At 47.0% G+C, this 20,470-nt stretch overlaps 1 protein-coding gene across 11 annotated transcripts in view; it reads left to right on the forward strand.

Moving 5' to 3' along the window:
- LOC119970222 (beta-amyrin 11-oxidase-like) overlaps positions 1 to 20,470 on the forward strand; it is a 161,898-nt gene that overhangs the window by 123,873 nt on the left and 17,555 nt on the right. For all 11 annotated transcript variants that reach the window (XM_038804484.1, XM_038804486.1, XM_038804483.1 and 8 more), the window contains one exon: positions 16,646 to 16,733. In XM_038804484.1, coding sequence (XP_038660412.1) covers positions 16,646 to 16,733 — 88 coding nt within the window. The remainder of the gene's footprint in view (positions 1 to 16,645; positions 16,734 to 20,470) is intronic.

A 20,470-nucleotide genomic window follows, 5' to 3' on the forward strand; every position in this document is an offset into this window, starting at 1 on the left:
ACTGTTCCAAAGAAACTAAATGGAAGCTTAAGTAACAGCACCTCATCTTTTGATCAAGCACTTTACTTTATGGATACAATATGGACTTTAAAAGATTCTGTTCATAACCATTTGCTCCATTTTGTTTTAGACAACAGGTGACAGTAATAGTTCTGCTAGTGGCATTTACACCATTTTCTAGACTACCTTTTATTATTTTCCAATTACTATCTCCTTTTACTTGCCCCATTATCCGCTTTGTCTTCCACCCTAATTTTTCCCTGCGCACCTTTTTCTCTGTCTGTGCACTTGTTTAAAACTAACAAATCTCTCTCCACAGATGCTGCTTGGCCTACTGAATATTTCAAGCATTTTCTGCATGAATTTAAGAGGAGGGTTTAATCTGAAATTTCAGTTTGTAACACACTTGTCTTTGGCTTCAAAGCCTAATTCAGTCTTGCATCACATAAATTATCAATTTGAGAGAAAAGGAAAACTAAAGTTTCCTGTGCCATATATCGGGAAAATCACTCTTCAATGAACAAAGATAGTATTTGATCATTGATGTATGGATACATAATCGGCAATTACCCAAGAGGCATTCTCCTGTTTAGCAGAATCAGCCTCTGTGCACTTGTCATCCCTGATTTATATTGAAGCCACTTGAGTTGAATCTAGCAGATGCTTTGTGCAGGAAGTGGGTTGAAGGCTACAGCTTGACTATGAGTCAGGTGTGAGTCACAGCTTCCTGGGAGGATAGATCAATGTGCCACACTGTTAAATAATGAACGGCAGAAAGCTTTTGAGTAAAAGGTTATCAACGAGAAGAGCTCCTTTCAGAATAAACCAAAATAGTTGCAGCAGGAAACTGCTTTGAAATGAATGTGTTTTTTCACTTACTTGTATTACAGTGACATAACGACATGTTGCAGCTGGAAACTACAGTGACAAGGATTAAAGTTTTGTATATTTCATCCCCATTATTGTTTAAGGAAATTTGATACCTGTATCCCAGTGGAAGCAAGGCGTAATGGACCTGCTTGAATCTAATGCTAGATCTAGCAGCCTTCAGCAAGTGATGATCAAACTTCTTCTTAGAGCAGAGGTTATGTAGCGATTAATAGAGTGGTAGCACAGTGGTTAGCACAGTTGATTCGCCGCTCCAGGGTACCAGGTGTCTGCGTGGGTTTCCTCCGCGTGCTCCGGTTTCCTCCCACAGTCCAAAGATGTGCAGGTTCGGTGGATTGGCCATGATCAATTGTCCTTAGTGTCCAAACAAAAGGCTGGGTGGAGTTACTGGGTTACGTGGATGGGGTGGAGGGATGGGCTTAGGTGGGGTGCTCTTTCCAAGGGCTGGTGCAGACTCGATGGGCCAAATGGCCTTCTGCACTATATGATTCTATGACACTGGCATTCAAACTTTTGGCTATAGCTTCAGAGGATAAAGGTGATTGCAGGCAAGGGTACAGAAGTTTCTGGCTGGAGAAACAATGTTTGAAATCATGCTGTTGACAGTTGTTCAAACATGCCATACTTGTGCAGAATGCTGAGGTGTTTCTGATTATTTGAAGAAGAATGGGGGGAGTTATCCGCATAACCTGGTTAATATTTAATCCTCAATTAATTTTTGAAATAGTAGACATGGTATTTTATCTTGTTGCTATTCATGGAAGATTACTGTGCATAAATTACCTGCCACATTTCATTAATTCCAACCATGACTGTGCTTAAGAACTTCATTAGCTGTAAAACACTTTGGGATGCGTAGAGGTGATGTAAGGGACTATATTAATACAATATCTATTTCTCTACATCCATGGAGGCACAGCTTTTAACACCAGAATGATGTCTGTCCCATTAACAGTCACTGTCCAAGTGACTGTTAATCTCCAAAAGCTTTCCCAACACTGAAACTGACCGGCCTACATTTGCTGAGTTTATTCTTGCACCCTTTTTTTGAACATAAGTGTAACATTTGCAATTCTCCAGTCCTCTGCCACCACCCTGAGTCTAAGGAGGATTGGAAGATTATATCCTGTGCCTCTGCATTTTCCATCCTTGCCTCCCTCAGTATCCTCGGATGCATCCACCTCATCCTAGTAACACATCAACTTTTAAGTACAACCAGCCTTTCCAATGCCTCCTCTATATTAATTCTGACCCATCCAACTAGACAGTGATTGGAGTTTGAGCAAAACGAAAAGTTAAGAGGTTTGCAACTGTCAAGGATCAGGTAGCAGGGCCCACAGAATGCTCATCAAAAGAGGATAGTATAACTGAAGCTTGGGCCAGATAGTCCAAATACTGCTCAACTCAGATATGGTTTAGAGGGGTAGGGGGTTGCCATTGGCTGGGTAATGGAATAGTGACTGAAGGGACCTTAAAAGATGAGGAAGAAAAGAAGGCGGTGGAGTTGTCTGGGAATCCAAAGTACATATAGGCAGGCCTACGACAACTGTCTACAATCTGTGAGCTCAAATGAGGCTGCAGGTCCCAGGCAGAAGATGGAACCTGAGGAATGATTGGGAGGGAGAGGGTCGAGAATTTCCCAAATAGGAGGCTCTAGGTCTACTTGGAGCTGAAGTTCTACAAGATTAGTCTAAATTGATAGTTACAATTTTCTATGTATTACTTTTCTTTAGCAACACAGCTGCCATCAGCTTGGGAGTCTTGGGTTGCTGCATGGAATCAGCAGGCGAACAATGCCTGAATTATATGCACATTAATAAATCCTTTTGGTCTAACTTTAACTAGGGGTGAGGTGAAAGCATCAGTCTTGCCCTGGCTCGCCAGTATGAAGCTGGAGTAATTTTAACTTCCAAGCCTCATTTAAGGACACGAGGCAAGTTATATGGAAAGAGTAACAAAGCTGAAGCTATTCTTCTTAGAGCAGAGAAGGCTATGTGGAGATTTAATAGTTAATCAAATTATCATAGAGTTTGGTGTAAAAAGGAAACTGTTTCATCCAGCAGAAGGGTCGGTAACCAGAGGTCAACGGTTTAATATGATTGACAAAGACCCAGAGATGATATTTTACACAGCATTTTGTGATCTGAACCAGACTGAAAGAATGCTTTTTTATTTCGAAAGGGACTTGGATAAATGCTTAAAACAGGAAAGTGTGGGGAAATAAGACTAATTCAACCCTTTCAATAAGCCAGTGCAGGTTTAAACTAACTTGGCAAGGGGCTGGGATCCTAAGAGAAGGTTCAGCAGGGATAGATGCGCAGCCAAAATTTTAAGAGACGTCAAGTGAGTCAGGAAGACCTTTGCCGGGATTCTCCGAAATCGCGGCATAGTGTTGACGCTGGCGTAAACACCGGAGTATTTCGTGCCGGCGTCGACGGGCCTCTTGGCTCAGCGACTCTGCAACCCACAAGGGGCCAGCACAGTGCTGGAGTGCTTCATGCAGCTTCGGCTGCCGATACAGGCCCCAGCACTTCCGGCCGCGGGTCTGCAAATGCGCGCGGCGGCCATTTACATGCCGGCCCCCGCGCAACATAGCGGGGCCTGGCACGGAAGAAGATAGCCCCTCCCCCCCCCCCCCCGGTAATGTGTGCGTCCACAGATCAGTTGCCCCCGATTACGGGCCTGGCCATCGTGGAGATCCCCACCCCCCGGAGTCTGATCCCTCCCTGCTGCCACCCCCCCCCCACCAGGACGGCCCCCACAGCCGCGATGCCGAGCTCCCGCCAGGTGAAACCATACAGGAACCATGCCAGCGGAACTCGGCTGGTCGACCGCAGAGAATCGCTGCGGGGGCCTCTTTCAATGGCCCCCGACCGGCACCGCGTTGACTGCGTGCGCGTGATTGCCGCCGAGTCTCCGGTTGTCGGAGAATCGCGTCTCGGCGTTGGACCCGATCGTGGGCATTCTCTGTCCCTGCGCCGATCGCAATTTTCTGGACCAGTTAAGTCACAAGGCAGTTTGGCAAGATTGGATGGTATTTATTTTAATGCAAGGAGTCTGATGACACAGATTAAATCATTGGGGTATGATGTAATTGCTATCACTGGCGCATGGTTGAGAGAGATTGGCAGCTCAATATTCCAGGATATAGGATCTTCAGGCGAGACGGGGAAGGAGGTAAAAGAGGGGGGTGTCACAATTTTGATTAGGGAATCAATTACAGCAATAAGAGACAACATCTTAGAAAGCTCTTTAAATGAAGCCATATGGGTAGAACTTAAAAATAAAAAAGAGCAATCACATTGCTTGGAATGTTCTATAGACCGCCTAATAGTCCGAGAGAAATAGAAGAGCAGATATGTAAAATTTTCTCTTAAATTTTTCCAATTAAGGGCCAATTTAGCATGGCCAATCCACCTACCCTGTACATCTTTGGGTTGTGGGAGTGAGACCCACGCAGACACGGGGAGAATGTCCTTACTTCACAAAGACAATGGCCTGGGTCCAGGATTAAATCTGGGTCCTCAGCGTCGTCAGGCAGCAGCACAAATTATTGCGTCACTGTGCCGTCCGAAGGGCAGATATGTTGGCAGATTTCAGAGAAGCGTATAAGTAATAGGGTAGTGATAGTGGGAGATTTGAACTTCTCCAAAATTAACTGGAGTAGTCAAAGTGTAAAAGGTTTAGAGGGAGCGGAATTCTTAAATGCATCCACGAGAACTTTTTACGCCAGTACTTCGATTCAAGATGTTATAGAAAAAGGATAAGGATGGGTATGAAATCCAATGTTTTAAACTGGGGGAAGGCTGCTCTTACTAAGATCAGATGATTTGGCCAGAGTGGACTGGGAGAAGACACTTTTAGGTAAATCTGTGGCAGAACAGTAGGACGCATTCAAGAAGGAAATAAAGGAGAGTACAGGGCCAACATGTTCCAATCAGGAAAATGGATGGGACCAACAAATCCTCTGAACCCTGGATATTGAGGGTTGTACAAGATTGGATTAGGAGAAAAAGGGAGCCCGATGGAAATATCTTCAAAACAGCTCACAACAGTAGAGGCCTGAGAGGCGAATAGGATCTGCAAAAGGGAAATTAAAAGGAAATTAGGAGAGCAAAATGCGGACATGAAAGGATACTGGCAGGTAAAATAAAGTTGTTTTACAAATATATTAAGGGCAAAAGGATATTTGAGGAAACATTGGGGCCTATTAAGCACCACCGTGGATAATTTGTGTGTGGAACTGGAGGAAATAGGTAGAGTTCTAAATGAACACTATGGGCGTGATTCTCCCAGCCCCGCGCCAGGCCGGAGAATCGGCGCAACCGCACGCCAGCGCATGATTCTCCGAGGTGTGAGGTGCGGAGAATCGGCGCCATTTGCGCCGGCACATTTGGCGCAATGCCGGTCGCGAGCCGCTGTATGAGGCCGGGCCACCGATTCTCCGGCCCGAATGGGCCGAGCGGCCGCGTGAAAAAAGCAAGAGTCCCGCTGCTAGCCGTCCACACCTGGTCGCTGCCGGCGGGAACTCTGCGCAAAGGGTCGGAGGGGCGGCCTGTGGGGGGGTGTGGAGGGGGGCTCTGTCCCTGGGGGCGGGACTCCGATGGAGTCTGGCCCACGATCGGGGCCCACCAATCGGCGGGCCGGCCTCTTCTCCCCCCCGGGCATACTTTGTTGCGCATCCGGCCTCAGAACCCCCGCGCCATGTTGTGCCGGGGCCGGCGTGTTCCGTAAAGCCACCGCACATGCGTGGGTTGGCGCCACCCTCAGTGCGCGCCAGGACGTGAGGCTGGGACAGCGTGAACCGCAGCAGCACCCTGCTGGCGCCCTGTGGGTGACAGAATCACTAGTGTCCGTGCCCGTTTCATGCCGTCCTGAGTCAGACACTCTGTCCCGCGATCGGAGAATCGCGCCCTATATGTCAGCAGTCACTAGTGAAAAGCCAATGTGGGTATAGAAATCAGGGAGAAAGACTGTGATGAAATTAAAGAACTAACATCGTCAAGGAAGAGGTTCTGAGTGATTTGCCATACTTAAAAATAGACAAATATCCAGGGCCAAATGAAATATACCCCAGGTTGTTGAGTGAGACAAGGGAGGCAATAGCAGGGGTGTGGCACTAATTTTCAATTCCTCTCTGGCCACAGGAGAGGTGCCGGAAGACTGGAGGATAGCCAATGTGGTGCCATTATCCAAAGGTGGAAGGGATCAACCAGAAAACTACAGGCCTGTCAGTCTAACCTCAGTGGTAGGGAAACTATTGGAAGCAATTCTGAGTGACAGAATTAATCTGCATTTGGAGAGGTAGAATTTAATCAGCCTGACCAACCTCATTGAATTTTCTTGAGAGGTGACCAGGTGTGTAGATGAGGGCAATGCATTTGTCATAGTCTACTTGGACTTCAGCAAGGCTTTTAATAAGGTCCCACATGGGAGTCTGATAGTGAAGGTAAGAGCCCATAGGATCTAAGGGAATTTGGCAAATTGGATCCAGAATGGCTGAGTGGTAGGAAGCAGAGGGTAATGGTCATGGGGTGTTTTTCTGACTGGAAGCCAGTGTCCGGTGGGGTCCTGCAGGGATCAGTGTTTGGGTCCCTTGCTATTTGTGGTTTATATAAATGATTTAGACATTAATATAGGAGGGTTGATGAGTAAGTTCGCGGATGATACGTAAATTGGCGAGGTGGTAAATACTGAGTAGGATAGCCTTTTTTATACGAGAATATAGACGGGCTGGTCAGATGGGATGATCAGTAGCAAATGGAATTCAACCCGCATAAGTGTACGGTGTTGCACTTGGCCAGGACAAACAAGGTAAGGGAATACATGATAAACAGCAAGACCTTGGGGAGCACGGAGGACCAGAGGGACTTTGGTGTGCATGTACACTAGTCCCTTAAGGTAGCAGGGCAAATAGATACAAGGGTTAAGGAGGCATATGATATAACTTGCCTTTATTAGCCGAGGCATAGAGTTTAAGAGCAGGGAGGTTAATCTGGAACTGTGTAAAATGTTGGTTAGGGCACAGCAAGAGTATTGTGTTCAGTTCTGGAATCCACATTCTAGGAGGGGTGTGATAGCACTGGAAAGGGCGCAGAGGAGATTTACCAGGATGTTGCCTGGACTGGAGAGTTTTAGCTATGAAGAGAGATTGGATAGACTGGGGTTGTTTTCCTTAGAGCAGAGGAGACTGAGGAAGGGACATGATTAAGATGTATGAAATTATGAGGGGCGTAGACAGACAGGAAGAAGCTTGGTGGAGGGATCAATGATCAGGGGGCATATATTTAAGGTAAGGGGCAGAAGGTTTAGAGGGAATGTGAGGAAAAATCTTTTTACCCAGAGTGTGGTGGGAGTCTGGAACTCTCTGCCTGAAAGGGTGGTGGAGGCAGAGACCCTCATCACATTTAAGAAGTATTTAGATGTGCACATACAATGCTATGGGCCAAGTGCTGGAAAATGCGATTAGAATAGGTGTTGTTTTTGGCCGGCGCAGATGGGATAGGACGGCGGGGCCTTTTCTGTGCTGTGGATCTCTGTGACTCTTAAGTGCTGTGTGCCAAATGGTCTGCTTCTGTGCTGAATCATTCTATACTTTTAGTGATTTCATCTCAACTCCACTATTAATGAGGTGGGAGAGTTGGTTAGAAGGCAAGCGAGCATAGTGACAGTGTCTAGATTTTTGGGGAGGTAGGTGATTAACGTTAGTGGATTGGAGTCTCTAGACCTGCTGCTCCTTGCAAAACCAGGATAGGTCAGCAATGCCACTATTACAGGTTAAAATGGGGTATGGTGCAGTTCACATCATCACACTTTTTCATGTCACTGAGACCCTTACCTACCTGGGCAGGAGCTTCTGACACTGCATAATCTGGTGAGTAGAGAACTGGCTCAATTTTAATTCCCCCTCTCAAGCTCTCTTCCATTTGGGCATGGAATAGAGAGAAGGTTTAATATCAGTTAACAGTTATTGCCTTGGCAGCCAAGACATTACTGCATATGGTCGTCACTGGCATTAGTTAAAAATTAGATTTGGCTACTACAATGTCACATATGAGTGTCATAACCCCAAAGTAAAATTGGCCCTGTTTTCGTCTTCGACTTGTGAAATACAAGTTAGGCCCTTTTGCAGCTTTGCAAATGCACGCTAACTTGTGTCAGAATTTGTCTGGGATTTTTGTTTTTGCTCATAAGGGCATTGTATAATGTCCAGTTTGCAAACCGCAGTTTGAGTGGGAAGAATGAGGGTGCAGAGATGGTCTGCTAGAAGGCTCGGCTCAGTTCTCTGAAACAGCAGTCCAGCTCCCAACAATTGTTTAAAGACCCCCCCTAAACCTCCCAAACCCAACCCCGATGCTCCCTCCATGCCCCCATGTATCCTGCATAGCCATTTTCCCAGTATCCACTCTGTACAGTCCTTAGGATCCATATATGTGCAATGGGAATTATTTTAAATGTAAAAAAAATTAAACTTGTGACAATCTAACATAACACTGCAAAGAAAATAACTGCACTCTAACAGAAAAAAATCCCTCAAGTGGCCATTATGTTGTTTTAATAAATAACCCAAACACCAAATCAAAGATGGATTGTGTTATTTTGCCTCTTTAAAACCTTGAATTGTTTGCCTGAGCAACTGTATCAATCGAGAACTTGTTAAACTCAGAATTTTTTTTTGGAACTCGACCAAGTATTTATAATAACCACAGCTATTGAAACATTAGTTAACAGTACCAAGAGCCTGAAACTGAGGGAACAGATGATATGTTTCCAGATTTTTTTCCATTCATAATAGATTGCTTATCAATCAATGGAGAGTGGATGCTTAGTCTTTGATAACAAAATTCTGCAGTTGAAAATTATAAAATTCAGTGCTGTCTGTGCATTTACATCACAGCAACAAACAGGATGGTTTACATTTTTCTCCAAGGGAAGTATGTCCAATGCATGTCCACTTAGACAGTGTTGGTCAGTGTAACGGTCAATGTACCTTTTGCAGGACAGAGCTCTATAATTAATTAATAACTGCATTAAAACACATGTGCACTACAATATAACATCTAACAGTGACTGTTGAAGGTGTCAAATCAATTTACCTGTCAGAATGTTCCTGACTCCTCAACAGGCTTCCCTCAGTCGTAACAAACTATGCAACACGGTACATCTTTTAGTTTTTCAAAACCCACAACAGCACAATAAAGTAGCATGCAGAAAGAAATGCAATTTTCCTGTGGTCCTCATAATAGGAACTCTAACGTCGGAAGAGATTTGTGTGTGTGTCTTTGCATCCGAAGGCCTTTCCACCTGCAGAAAAGACACAATGGCACGGCGTCTAGAAAGTACATGAAAATTGCTTTTCTTGCAAAAGAAATTCTATGTTTTGCATGCCAATTCCTGCTCCACAAGGAGATGAGAATCCAGCCCATTGTGTCAAAGAAAATAACTTTTACATAGAATCATGTATTACATTGAATCATGGATAATATAGGGCTGGATTTAATGAAGGTGACTGGAGACTTGTCCACCAGTTGGAATGCTGGCAGGAGCCCCATCGGGGATGGCCCACTGTGTTAATTGCCACTTAAGCACTTAACGGGATAGAGACGGGCCTTCTATAGAATCAAGATACTGCACTCACTTCCAAGCTCCCCTGGCAGTATTACTTGCCAGGTGCATGCCTTTTGAGACCAGTTGTGATGTTACGCCGCCATGGATGGAATTTTTGATGTGGGGGTGATTCCAGTGTCAGGGCTTGATAATTATATGCTAATTTATTATAATGCAATTCCCACCGTTGAAGATCAGGAAACACAACCCACCACTGATGGGGGAGGGTCAATCCTGGTTTGATGTTGTTGTGATACACGACCTTGGTGATATTTTCCATTCTTGTCACCGAACCCGCCTGATGTGAATGGGAGCAGGAAATCCCAGCCAATATTGAATCTACTGCACGGAAACTGACCATCTGCTTCAACTGGTGCTGGTTACTGTTTATACTATATAGAGGCCTCTTCCCACTCTAATTCAGGACACGATTCTCCCCCAAAATTCTGAAATGTTATTTTGGACGGGTTTGGCGGGGGTGAATTCTGCTTGGTATTTGGGCATGATTCACCCACACTTAGGGCGCAATTCTCCGGCCTCATTACACTCTCGTTCAAGCGAAACAAGGCTGCTGAATAGCAGGAGAGGCCGAAAAACGAGAGCCGCGCCAGGAGCCACTCCCGTAGGCGAAATCAGGATCTTATCGTAAGGCGGCGAGAAACCAATTATCACCACTTAGGCTCCATTTCCATCCAATTAACGAGTGCCACCCCATATCCAGCTGCCTCCCGTCATTCAGCGGCCTCCGCAGAATGTGGTCGCGCTGGCGCCGATTATTACTCCTTTTGCAAAACATGAGCCTGGCGGAAGGACTTCTGTGGGGAGCCAAGGAGGGGAGTAGCCATGGAGGAGGGGGTCCTTCCTCAGGGATGGGCTGCCATGGGAAGGTGGGGGGGGGGGGTGGAGGCACTGGGGGGGCAGCTGCTCACAACATCACCGTGCCAACCCCTGGATCGTGTTTACCCCTTCTGGGGGCAACCCTTATCTCTGTCTGTCTGCCCCACCAACCACCCATAACCCTATTGACTGTCGAAGCCTCTGGCTATGCGGCTGAAGGATATTGGCAATCGTGGTTAAGTGCACACGTGACATGATCCAAGTAGATCCCTCTGGGTGGGTTTGCCATGTAGCATGTGGGAGTCATTGCCTAGCGTCCCAATCACACCTTGATGCATGGACACTGTGGGAGGCAGCACTGCACATGCAGCAGCCAACATCCGAACACCCAGGGGATGGAACATGGCTCCGGAGGATGGGTGGGTGCCACGAGGAAGAGGAGCTGCCTGGAGAGATGGGCCAAGGGTTTGGAGGTCAGCCCACATTGCGGAAGAAAGCGACATTCCTTCACCCCTTACCAACCTAATCAAGGTCAGCCTGGTACTGGGTGAAATCCCCCAGCGAGGCGGACATAGTTAGGTGGATTGGCTACGCTAAATAGCCCCTTAGTGTCCAAAAGTTAGATGGGGTGACTGGGTTACGGGGATAGGGTGGAGGTGTGAGCTTAAGTAGGATGCTCTTTCAAAGGCCGATGCTGACTCGATGGGCTGAATGGCCTCCTTCTGCACTGTAAATTCTATGTTTCTGTCAATACACTCAGCCATCACGGACTGCGTAATGCCTTGGATACCTTCGCTCATGGTACCGATGCCGTGTGCCAGGCTCTCCACTGTGGCCACCACCCTAGCAGTGATGGCCTCAGTGCCATGCATTGCTGGCAACATCTCCTGCACCCGAAGCCTCTGGGACTCCTCCAAGCTGCTATGGACCTGCTGGAGTGTCGCTGACATCCGCCTCTGAATGTCCCGGACGCTCACTAATGTTTCCATCAGCTCCAGGTAACCCTGTTCCACAGGCTCAGCATAAGGCTGGGATCCAGCTGGGTCCTGGGATCCAGCAGATCTCCGAATGCTGTCTCGCCTGGGGGTTCCTGCCTCCATCTGACGCACATCAGCAGCAGTGTGGTGGTCACCAGATTGTGCCCCAGAGGTTTGACAACTAACATTTCCCACCGAGGTGTGTGTATCTGCACTGTTGGAGGGTGGGGATGACAGCTGTGCCGTGACTATTAGAGTGGCATCCACGGAGCTCTCCTCTGAGGAGTTCGCCCGAGAAGCTGGAGAGGGTGCCGCCCGGGATGAGCCATCGGCTGGAGGACCTGTAGGACGATGGGTATGTGGTTATTGGAAGGGATGGGGCAAGTCAGTATGGCAATACAACTAAGGTTTGACAGGACTTCTGGATGGAGCCCGGTGGTTCTTCATCTCTGCGGCGTCTTCCAGCCTCCACGTGGGTGACCACTGTGTCCTCGGTCACACCGGTCATCTCCAGGGCACGCCACCGGCAGTCTGGGTCCTCTCCCGACGGTTGTGGGAGAGCGTTTCCTGAGTGGTGGGAGAGGGTGTTAAAGGGGGAGGGGGGGAGGAAGGATTGGGAGGGTTGAAGGGGGTAGACACTCCTGTGGTGGGGGAGAGGTCTCAGGGGAGGGGGGTATGTTGCTGCGTACTGTTGCTCGTTTTACTGGAGTCGCCAGGTGCCGTATTGAGACACCGTCACAAGTATATCAAGGTCAGGTTCAAAGTAATAAATCCATACACCGATTAGTAAGTCCAAACGATTGGTGTTTATTATAACAAATATAATAAATACACATGCATACGCTAAAGAGACTAACTTACTTCTAATACTAAACAACGAAATACTTATCTAGACAGGAACAGGCAAGGTCAGGGAGCAAGGCCTTCGTCCCGTTCTTGGTCTGTAACTTTCTGATTGGCAAAGTTGTCAAGGGCTAGCAAGGTCTGGATCACGTAGCGATCATTGTGTTGGCACTTACAGTTCGATGGCTGATGCTCAACAGCCGGTGATGAAACTGGAGTCAGGATGCGATGCAACAGGTCTGGGCCGGAGTCTGGAATCAACAGACCGAGTCATGTGCTTGACCTTCTTTTTATAGGTCCCAGGAGGTTCAGGCCCCCTTGGGGTGGTTCCCTCATCTATTGGGTCTTTCCAAATCGATATCTTTCAAACTCCCCAATCCTAGGGTCATTTCTCGATGTTTGGGGCGGTCCCTACGGCTTTGTTTTGGTTGCTTTGGCGCCATTCTGTCTGGGCGTCTATGGAAAAGTATCCATTGATACTTAAATGTTTCTATTGTACCTGGGCCTGGGCCAGGATCACCTCATTAATATGCAGATCTGTTTCCCATTTGCATCTTTGGCTGAAACTCTGCAACTCTTTGGAAACTGGTTTCTGTACGTGAAAAATGCAAAATAGTCTTTTGCAAGCTGTGTGTCCTCACTATAACTGTTTTTCCCTGTGTTCCTTGCGGTTCTCCATTTTGTAGCCCAGTGTCCATCTTAGATGGCTACAGTACTCACTTGTCCTGCCTGGTGTATGTCATTGCCCTTCTTCCTGCACTGGAGGACAGTCCTCCTGGTCACACTCCCTGAGCTCACTGCTGCCGCCACCGCTTCCCAGGCAGCACTGGCTGCCTATGGCTAACCTCCCCTGGACCCTCGGAGGACAGGACATAATAATCTTTATTGCCACAAGTAGGCTTACGTTAACACTGCAATTAAGTTACTGTGAAAAGCCCCTAGTCGCCACCTTCCGGCGCCTGTTCGGGTACACAGAGGGAGAATTCAGACATCCCTCCACAACGACTAGCAGCCTCCCCAGGTCAGCGTCTCTGAATCTTGGGGCTGGTCTCTTCGGCGCCATTGTTGCGAGCTGGGTGGGGTTGGCTGAGCAAGTGCAGCTTATGTGCTGCTTGACCTTGTTAGTGAGGGGCTGACAAGCGCGGTGAAAGCGAATCGGCTGCGAGCCTTCATTTGCGGCGAGAATCAGTGCGGCCTCGTTAAGTGGACCAATTAGCGTTGCCAGCCTTGCTGGGCCGAGCGCCGGGAAGCTCGTGGTAATTCACGCTCGGTACAACACTTAGAAATCTTTCCAGAGAATTGCTCACTTAATCTTTTTTTACGAGCTTGGGGAATTTCTCACTGGAAAATCCCACTCTTTGGACCAAAGTTGTCAGCAAAACTGGCGCCTCAGAGATCGGGGCACCGTTTTTAAAGGATGCCCTAATCTCAATGTGAGGTTGAGGGGTCTCTCCTCTTCCCCCCCCCCCCCCCCCCCCCCCCCAGACATCACGATCCCACACACACGTGGACAACCTCCCTTCCCCCATCACAAGGTCCGCGTGACTCCCACCGTCACCCAGGCATGAGGCTGAATAGTCCCCACACCCATCCATCCTCATGGTCATCAGCACATGGTGGTTCCCCATCCCCCAAGTGAACATTTCCCACTACAGCGTCACATCGGGCCCCCTCCATCCTTCCTACCGCCTCCACCCGCCTTTAATGTGCATGGACACCCTCAGGCCCTGCCTATTGGAAGTGCTAACCTGGCACGGCAGCTTCAACCTGCCCCCCCTCAGTGCCAGGTTGGCACTACCAGGATGCCAGGGGCACTTCCAGGCTGGTGGGGCACTGCCCTGCCCTGTTCCTGACCATCCAGGAGCTCCAATGGCGCCCAAGCCCCTTTGTGGAGACCATACTAATCCGCACCCACGTGAGGCCTCGCCAGTGCAACCAGTGACTACTGGGAGCTGGGAGAATGCGGTCTCAAACAGGCTGTGTATATCTCAACGACCCTAATGAATCATTCAAATGTGATGATCTGGATGATGTCCAGCTAGGGCATGATCCAGATCGCATCAGGCGCAGTGGGCGGGGTGCACCTCGCCCGGCTCGCTGTTTGGCGCAAAATCCATTTTGGGCCTCTCCTGGTCGGTGTGCACCCGGCCCAACACGCTGGGAAAATCCCATCCTATGTCTTTCAGCCATGTCCCTGCATCCCTTTCCTAGAGGAGTTGTCCATGTATTGGCAAAGTCAGTGTCCCACTGTTCTGTGAAAGATTTATGCCTCTTTAGTTTGTGTATTGTGGCTTTGATTTCCTGCTATTTCCTGCTCTACAATGTGAGCTCACCTCATTTTGCACTTTACTATTTGCTCTCTCCTGGTTTATTGGGAAATACTGATAACTGCTGTTCAGTTTGGAAGTTCAGAGCTATGAGTTATTGCCTGATTTTATTTTTGGTTTACCTCATGAATTGGTGCCAAAAATGCAAACAAAATTTACATTCAATCATCAATTTTACTCATTACCCCGTTTCAGCCATCTGAAATCTGTCACAGCATAGAGGAAAGTTTCAGCCATCTGAAATCTGTCACAGCATAGAGGAAAGTTTCAGCCATCTGAAATTTGTCACAGCATAGAGGAAAGTTGTTCAATCACTTGTAATCACAGCAAGTGAGTGCCAGGTGGAAGCAGCAATTGCTGAAAGTGATATGAATGATTGATCATGTCATCTAAGCTGTATAAAACAGTAGCCGCCCCATCATCTATCATTAGACTTTCTAAGAGAAGTAAACAGGACAGTTTGAAAGCCCAATCAAGCAGTGCTGGAGTAAGCCATTGGCTAATCATCCTCTTCCTTCCTGTAAATTAATGTGAGATTCCAGACAGCAGGATACAATTAGCACCTATTAGTCGGAAATACAGAAATCAGGCTCCTTGTGTTCTCTGCATCTTGCAGTGTGGTCTGCATCTTGTGTGTTGCTGTGATCAAATATACTTCATCAGACTAATTGTTGAGATGAGTGGGAGACAGTTTGAAGAACTCAATGATTGTGTCGTTGCAGCATAACACCAAAGACTTAGTTGTCCCATGCTATCTTCCTGCCTGGATTAAAGTTGACAGTATGCCAGTAAGCTTTAATGCCCTGAGGTCAAAAAACATTTTCATCACACGGCTTATAATAGAAGTGATTTCTCCAGCAATCTCTGACGTGTAAAAATCAACCCTAGTCACTATATTAGGGGCTCCAAGCATGGTTGGTGGGGGAAAATACACAATTTTCATTCTGGCCTGGAATAATGATGTCACTATCTTGCAATTGCCTTTCAGATGAGGCATTAAACCAAAGTTGTGTCTGCCTTCCCAGCTGGATGTAGAAGAGCCCATGGCACTGTTCAGAGAGCAGCAGGGGAGTCTCTCTGGTATCATGATTAACATTTGTTCCTCAACCACCTACCTTAAAAACAGTCCTATTGTCATTGCTGCTGTGGGAACTTGCCACGTGCATGATGACTATCATTATCATTTTCAGAATACAGTGACTACATTACAGTGGCTACACCTAAAAAAGATTACTTTGTTGACTGCAAAGTACTTTTGCTCTTCATCATCCAGATTTATTTAACACTGATAATTTGTATGAAACAGTGAATGGATAGAAATATCCACATCTCTGATTCAGAAGGTTGTTGGTTCTACATTCCACTAAATTGAGACATGAGCACACAATTTAGACCTGGCAGGTCAGTGCAGTACTGAGGGAGAACTACTGTTGAGATGCTGTCTCTCAGATTAGGAATTAAAACTGTGAGGATTTTCAGAATATAGTGACTGCATTACAGTAATTAACTCTGTAAAGCACCTTGGAACCTCCTCATAACATGATGGGTGTTATTTAACTGCACATTACTTTTACTTCAAAAAGGCAGGTGTTATAGAGTAAACTTTACTACTTTGAGCTCCTGGCAAAAAAGTTTTCCTGGCAAAAAGTTTTCCCTGCACAAGTTGGGTTTTTGGATATGGAGATCAAAATTCACTGGAATTTTAAATGGCAGATCTCAATACTATCACTGTCCAAGTTACCACCATGTGCTCCCAGCGAGTTATAATGTGTAATCTGTTCAGAATGGATTCTGCTGTATATGATGCTGAAATAAAGTTGCAAATTCTGATTGGATGTATTCTGGGAAGTTTCTACATCACCTGCTTCCATATGCCCCACCTCAATGCTCCTGTCGCTGGTCACTGGGCATGTCCATCTTCATGATGCAACACCTTCCCCTATCAATTGGGAAACAATCAAACTTGGAACAATTCTTGACTGTTAAATCTTTTTTCACCATTTCCAATTTTTTTAATGCCCCAATGATTCTTCTCCTGGTTGAGATTAACTTTGAATTCCTGGAGACCCCAGATAATCTATAAAGGGTTGGCAACTTTATGCTGAGAATGTGAGTTAAATTGTAGAAAAATTGAGAAATCTAAATATTTATAATCTTCTTTTGCAGAAATGCTGGTCAAGAAAAACTTTTATGCTGTTTTGGAAATGGATCTAGAAACTGCATTGGTATTGATCTGAACAACGTGATATTGAAGGTATTCAAATTACATGAAACAGCAGTGAGGGTCGAACACATATGAACCTTCTTGCATTGCATAGACCCATCATCTGTTACTGAGTCTTGTTACTTCTAAGGGTTTCTTATAAGTTTCTTCAGTTTTGGCACTATTGTGGTTGAGTCAGCGGGATGTGGATTCATGTCCATTTGAGGTACAGGTACACAATCCAGGCTGCCATCTCAGTTCTGTTGTGTGAGAGTGCTTCATTATTCATACTGCAATACCTAGACCTGCCCCTTCAAGAGACTTACCCAAAAAAGAGATGTTAGGCTATTCATCAAAATACTGCCTGTGGGTAAGGCTGATGCCTGTTTGCTTGCATAACGGAAGTCAATAAGACCATCAGACATAGGATCAGAATTAGGCCACTCGGCCCATCGAGTCTGCTCCGCCATTCAATCATGGCTGGTATTTTTCTCATCCCCATTCTCCTGCCTTCTCCCCATAATCCTGGATCCCCTTATTAATAAGAACCTGTCTATTTCTGTCTTAAAGACACTCAATGATTTGGCCTCCACAGCCTTCTTCGGCAAAGGGTTCCACAGATTCACCACCCTCTGGCTGAAGAAATTCCTCCTCATCTCTGTTTTAAAGAGTTGTCCCTTCAAGCTGAGATTGTGTCCTTTGGTTCTAGTTTTTCCTACAAGTGGAAACATCCTCGCCACGTCCACTCTATCCAAACCTGTAAGTTTCAATAAGATTCCCCCTCATCTTTCCAAACTCCAATGAGTACAGACCCAGTGTCCTTAACCATTCCTCATAAGATAAGTACTTCATTCCAGGGATCATTCTTGTGAACCTCCTCTGGACCCTTTCCAAGACCACAACATCCTTCTTTAGATCTGAGGCCCAAAACTGCTCATAATACTCCAAATGGGGTCTGACCAGAGCCGTATAAAATCTCAGAAGTACATCCCTGGTCTTGTAGTCTAGCCCTCTCGATATATGGGGGGGGCAGGCGTGAATCCCACTCCGACGCTGGCTGCCGAATTCTCCGCCGCCAGTTTTTTGGTGGGGGCGGGGATCACGTTGCGCTGGTCCGGGGCTGTTTGTAGTGGCGTTCCTCCCCCCCCCCCCCCCCCCCCCCACACCCACCGATTCTCCACACCCCGATGGGTCGAGCGACCGCCCATTTTTGGCCAGTCTTGCTGGCGTGGATTAGACCAGGTCCATACCCGCGGATGTGCCAAATCACGCTGGCTGGCGGAGGCCCTTCGGCTCCGGTTGGCGCAGCGCCAACAACTCCAGCGCCGATCTATCCCCCAGAAGTATGGAGAGTTCCACAACTTCCGGGCGGCCCGACGCCGGAGTGGTTCACGCCACTCTATGGTGGCAGTACGGCCCGCCCGCCGGTTGGGGGAGAATCCTGGCCCTGATCTCTTCCCTCCATTGCCTCCCTTCGGTTCCTTTCTTCCCTGATCTCTGTCTTCCATTGCCTCCCTTCGGTTCCTTTCCTGAGACATTTTACTGTTACTTTTCTTGGCTCTTTATCTAGATGCCTTTCTCTGTGTTGGTTCCAGGCCTCAAATTTGAAAATGGTAATGAGGATATTAATGCATCCCTTAAAATTTAAATTGTCCAATGTGTTGGGCGAGATTAGGTCATGTGGGAATAAAAACAGAAAATACTGGATATACTCAGCAGATCTGGCAACTTCTGTGGGGAGAGAGATTGTCCTGGAGAAAGAACCTGGACCTAATTCTGTTCCTCTCTTCACAGATGCTACCAGATCTGAGTATTTCCAGCATTTTCTGTTTTAACTTAAGGTTTTCAGCATCTGCAGTATTTTGCTTTTGTTAACTCATCAGGAATTGGCAGACCAGGACAGCTAAGGCAATGGGTCACAAGGCGAGGAAGGAAAAGTAGAGCGGCCAAGAATTAGAAGCCAGAGTTTGGGTGAGGTCAGAAGTAGGACAACTGGGACAATGGATAGACTATAATTGCAAATGGCTGGGATAAAGTCAGAGGGACGTAAAGTTTGGGATCATACTACATATCTACTGAAACAATAGTGGCAGGTATTCTCCGGCTGTTCGCGAGCAGCTGGACTCCCTGGCCCTGCCAGGAGGACAGCCCTACCCATGGGTTTCCTGGCGGCGTGGGTGGCTTCAGTGACAGCGGAGGAAGCAGAGAATCCTGCCGCTAGCGAACGGCGCACCGCCGAGAAACACTCAGGGGCCTCACGGTAGCATGGTGGTTAGCATCAATGCTTCACAGCTCCAGGGTCCCAGGTTCGATTCCCGGCTGGGTCACTGTCTGTGTGGAGTCTGCATGTCCTCCCTGTGTGTGCGTGGGTTTCCTCCGGGTGCTCCGGTTTCCTCCCACAGTCCAAAGATGTGCGGGTTAGGTGGATTGGCCGTTCTAAATTGCCCGTAGTGTAAGGTTAATGGGGGGATTGTTGGGATAGGGGTTACGTGGGTTTAAGTAGGGTGATCATTGCTCGGCACAACATCGAGGGCCGAAGGGCCTGTTCTGTGCTGTACTGTTCTATGATCTATAAACACGTGACTGGGAGGCCGGAGAATCCCGCCACATATTGAGGCCAATACTATAAAAGAGACATTTCAAAACATGTTCCAAGAAACTGTACTCAGTTTCTTCAATGCAAAGCACATTTTAAAGCTTACAAAAATCTCGAAAGAGAACTGCCCTTCTCAAATATATTTCTAGAACTTCAACCAAAAGATTCACGTTTATAAACCATATTTCACTTTGAAGATGAAATCATGAACAAGGTCACGAAATGAAGATTGCCATTGATGGACAGAAAGGAAAGAGACGTGCATTTATTATCACCTTGCATGACCTTAAGATGTCCCATAGTGCCTTACAGTCAATTAAATTCTTTGAAGTGAATTTCTTTGAAATGTAGTCATTGTAGTAATATCGAGTAGGCTGCAGTGAATTTCTGCACAGCAAGCTCCCACAAACAGCAGTTCGATAATGACCAGTTAATCACTCTTTAGTGATGCTGATTGAGGAATAAACACTGGCCAGATGAGGATAATTCCCTTATGTTGCCTCAAAATAGTCCCATGGAGGGCAGCACGGTGGCCTAGTGGTTAGCACAACCGCCTCACGGCGCTGAGGTCCCAGGTTCGATCCCGGCTCTGGTTCACTGTCCGTGTGGAGTTTGCACATTCTCCCCGTGTCTGCGTGGGTTTCACCCCCACAACCCAAAGATGTGCAGAGTAGGTGGATTGGCCACGCTAAATTGCCTCTTAATTGGAAAAAATAATTGGGTAATCTAAATTTAAAAAAAAAAAAAAAAATAGTCCCATGGGATCTTTTAGGTCTACCTGAGGAGTTTAATATTTCATTCAAAAGATGGCAGAGCATCAGCCCTGAAGTCATAATCTTCTGGCTCGGCAGCGAGAGTACGACCATTAACCTATTGATGACGACAATAATAATATTAGAATAATCTTTTAGTATCACAAGTAGGCTTACATTAACACTGCAATGAAGTTACTGTGAAAATCCTCTAGTCGCCACACTCCGGCGCCTGTTTGGGTATACTGAGGGCGAGTTCAGAATGTCCAATTCACCTAACAAGCATGTCTTTAAGACTTGTGGAGGAAACCAGAGCACCCGGAGGAAACCCACGCAGACACGGGGAGAATGTGCAGACTCTGCACAGACATTGACCCAATCCGGGAATCGAACCTGGGTCCCTTGCGCTGTGAAGCAACAGTGCTAATCACGTGCTACCA

Source organism: Scyliorhinus canicula, chromosome 8 (assembly GCF_902713615.1).
Source record: "Scyliorhinus canicula chromosome 8, sScyCan1.1, whole genome shotgun sequence".
NCBI lineage: Eukaryota > Metazoa > Chordata > Chondrichthyes > Carcharhiniformes > Scyliorhinidae > Scyliorhinus > Scyliorhinus canicula.